Source organism: Sinocyclocheilus grahami, unplaced genomic scaffold (assembly GCF_001515645.1).
Source record: "Sinocyclocheilus grahami isolate Dianchi unplaced genomic scaffold, SAMN03320097.WGS_v1.1 scaffold168.1, whole genome shotgun sequence".
NCBI lineage: Eukaryota > Metazoa > Chordata > Actinopteri > Cypriniformes > Cyprinidae > Sinocyclocheilus > Sinocyclocheilus grahami.
This window is the reverse complement of record NW_015505347.1, coordinates 567,518-571,256: the sequence shown is the minus strand read 5'-3', so window position 1 is coordinate 571,256 and position 3,739 is coordinate 567,518. Positions and strand designations below refer to the sequence as shown.

The window sequence follows — 3,739 nt, the reverse complement described above, 5'->3', positions numbered from 1 at the left end:
AAAAGCGGCAGTTCAGCATTTTCATCCAGGATTGGGGGGGGGGGATATCACCATCAACCATATTGGGTTTACTAAAACATTAAAGCTAAGTGACAAAATAAGTAATTTTAGCTTAAAACAAAAATACTTTAATGGGCCCCAAAAACACTTCAGTCATGCTTTAACGGTCTGAATGTATTTGTATTAGATTAGCAAAACACCAAAAGTGTTGTGTATTTTAAAGAAAGATCAAAAAGCAAAACAATACACATATTGTTTAAAACGATGATGAAGCAAATGAAAGTGATGAATTATAATTCCTCAATGCGCTATCACTTTAAAATTCATCAGCATTTTCTGCACAAGATCCCTTTCTAAGAAAAAAGAAGCAGTATGTTTTTAAGTTTGCCTCTATAAATAGATGGAAAACTAGGAACCAATTAGGTGGAAAAATAGGATTCAGCTTTGCCACTGTTAGTCCAGCGAGGCAGAAGACAAGGAAAAGTAAAAGTAAACCCAAAACCCTATCAGAAACAGCTGCTTCAGCGGTCCAAACAGCTCCTCAAGACAGAAGCATGGTCGACTAAATGTGCAAACAATTTCTAGAGTTTGTCTTATCCCACCATGAGCTCTGAAAAGCATTTTCCTAAAGGTTGAGCATGATTGTTGTTTTTGCCTGACATCTTAGAAGAGCTTGGTTTTAATAGTCCAAACTCTCAGAAATTCAGGTGAGAGATGGTCAAATAAACTTGCTTCTTCCTGTATAAAATATAAAATAACTGGATTGTTTTTATTTCCACCAATTTAAACTACACTGCAGTCAAAATATGAGTCCACTTTTCAAATGGCCCCAGACTCTTTTCTTTCAATTTATTTATGACGTGAACAGGAAAAGGAATCATGTTCTGAAAAATCACACTTGTGGTTAGAGAATGTGGTTAGAACTGTTGCATTAAAGGATCTACATTTTTAAGATATAGTCTTGGCAAAGCTTTTCCAGAGACAAGAATAAAACTCTATGCATGCAAAACCAGAAGGAATTAAGCTTTTTTTTATAACGACCTTTCACCACCCCCTCATATCTATACACATCTACATGACCTTTGACCTACAGTTCACCCATCACTCAGCATGATCAGACCTTAGTAAACATGGCACGGCATTCACAACTCATTTAGAACCCTATGCTTTCCACAACGGTATTATTAAATCAGTATTTTTAAGGAATATCACAATTTCTCTGATGTTTTAATTTAAACCGTAAACTTCTGTTGGGCACCATTTTGTTTGCCAAAAAATGAAAGGAATTGTTCAAATTTAATTTGATTTTATTTCAAAGGATTAATTAGCCTAAACTGTTAAAGTTTTATATTCATTTGATTACCACCATATTTGATACAATTTGTATTTTATTCATATCATTTATATGGAACTATTAGTGTTAAAATATAATAAATTATTGAATAGATAATGTTTTATTAATTCAATTGATTAGGCATTCTTTTTGATTATTAAAATTAAATTGTTAAACAGAATTTGGGGGAATATGGATTTCAAAGTGCCCTGTTTATTGTACTTCAATAATGTGAATATTTCCAAGTGTAGTAAGATATTTAATGAGGAAAAATTAGCCACTTTATCCACTAGGAACTGACTGGATTGGTGAAAAATGGTTGTTTGTTTGTTTATCAAGCCATCTATGCTGCGGCGCCCGGGGAGCAGTTGGGGGTTCGGTGCCTTGCTCAAGGGCACCTCAGTCGGTATTGAAGGTGGAGAGAGCACTGTACATTCACTCCCCCCACCTACAATCCCTGCCGGTACGAGACTCGAACCCGTAACCTTTGGGTTATGAGTTCCACTCTCTAACCATTAGGCCACGACTTCCCCAGTGGTGTATATTCAGTAGTGGCCCTATATTCACAATTTCACATTTATGAACATATATTTTTAGCTGAACAAAGACAGAATAACACAGACAAGCTCAAACATGCAGATGAAAATGATGGCAGTGATTGGGACGCTACAGGCAGGTGAAGGCTTCTAGAACAGAGCGAAAGTGTTTTGAATGCAGGGTCTGACAGAATGACGTCATGCTATGCTTACAAAAGAGAGAGAGAGATGTTTTCAGTTTTCTTGATGCTTTCCGTACATCTTGTAGTCTAGATCTGCAGTTGTGTGTTGTTCAAGCACGCGTATATGGATTGTGATCGTTCTGGATTCATGTTTTGCGGTTTGAATCTGAATAGCAGCTGATGGCTTTAGCAGATCTTCACTAAAATTAGATGCAAGCTTCTTTCTAATGTAAACCAGCTGCTGCTACACACGCATTCCACAGCCGCCATTAAAAGACAACCACACACAAAATGTCATAATGATTTGATAATGCGTAAACACACATATGTAATAAACCAGCGAAGGGATGTTGGCTTGTAATGAATTCATCTGTACGTTACTTTTGACACTTTAAAGCTAAAATATGTTTCTGGGCCCGGCAAATACTTCACACATACGTACAGCTGTCATCTGTGATCGCATCTCTCTTTGTGTGCATCTCTGTCTGATATTCTAGATTAAATGATGGATATTTGTATCTAATTTTTACGGAGAATAAAAGTTTTGACTGTCACTGAACGCGACTTTTAAATCTCGACGTCGCGAGCTCGCTTCGTTGATCACATAACGGCTGCAAAATCTGCGATCTGTCGGACTAGAACCGACCCGGTCCGGTTGTGTACCGCGACACTTACTTCAGCCCTAAGCTGTGCAGATGCTGTCCGATGAGGCGGATCACGTCCTCCTCCGCCTGAGACAGACGCTTCTTCTTCTTCAGGGAACCCGAACCAGTCCCGGAGGCCCCCGAAGCAGAGTCTGCGTTGCTCTGGAGGCCGTTGGCATCTCCGTTCTGCGCGCTGGCCGGGTGGTTCTGCTCCTGTCCGGTCCCATTCGACTGCATGTTGGTGCCGGTTCGGCTCAGGTGGGTCGCTGACGGAAGGCCCGCTGAAGCCCCGGGCTCTCCTACTCCCTCCGCCGCCGAGGATCGGTGCTTCTTCCGCGGGGGCGGCGACGCTCCGCCGGTGTCCGAGTCGGAGGAGGAGGAAGCGGAGGCCAGAGTTTCCTCACCGAGAGCGGCCGTGGTTAGAAGCCGGTGAAGCCCGGGGGAGGGGAAAGAGGCGTCGGGCTCCCGCGGTCCAGAGCGCGTTCCGTTCCGTTCCGTGCGAGGCTCGTTCGTTCGTTCGTGTTGTTGTTGTTTCTCTCCAAACAGCTGCAGATCTAATGGCGTCCAGACGCGCTGACGTCACCGGACATTCCCCTGCTGCCTCACTTCCGGACGGCGCTCCCGCCAAAAGGGGGCGCACGCAGAAACTTACCACAGACTAACAATTCATCAATAATATTTATAGTGACTTTATATTTATAGTGACTTTAACAGATTATCAGATCACTGGATATATAAAAAATCTATAAACTTGTTTACGGTTGACAATAGCCCTTACAACCCTTTCCTTATTACTGTTCTATCTTCCTTATTACGATAATCTATATCTATCTATCTATCTATCTATCTATCATCTTAAAATATTTCTTCAGACTACTCAAATATCCAGTCTACATAATGCTAAAACCTTTTGTCAACGAGTTTTCAAATTACACAAGATTTCTAACCTTCAAATGTCAAATGTTTCTAAATTTTTCACTAGACTTTCACTAGATTACATTAATCACTAGACTTGTTTAATAGACTACTGGTTACTAGACTTTT

General features: G+C 40.7%; 1 protein-coding gene across 1 annotated transcript in view; it reads right to left on the bottom strand.

Moving 5' to 3' along the window:
- Positions 1 to 3,339, bottom strand: part of wdr26b (WD repeat domain 26b) — a 15,840-nt gene extending 12,501 nt beyond the window's left edge. Inside the window, exon 1 of the mRNA XM_016282940.1 lies at positions 2,727 to 3,339. Within this exon, the coding sequence (XP_016138426.1) occupies positions 2,727 to 2,932 (206 nt within the window). The 5' untranslated portion in view covers positions 2,933 to 3,339. The remainder of the gene's footprint in view (positions 1 to 2,726) is intronic.
- Positions 3,340 to 3,739: the final 400 nt, after the last annotated feature.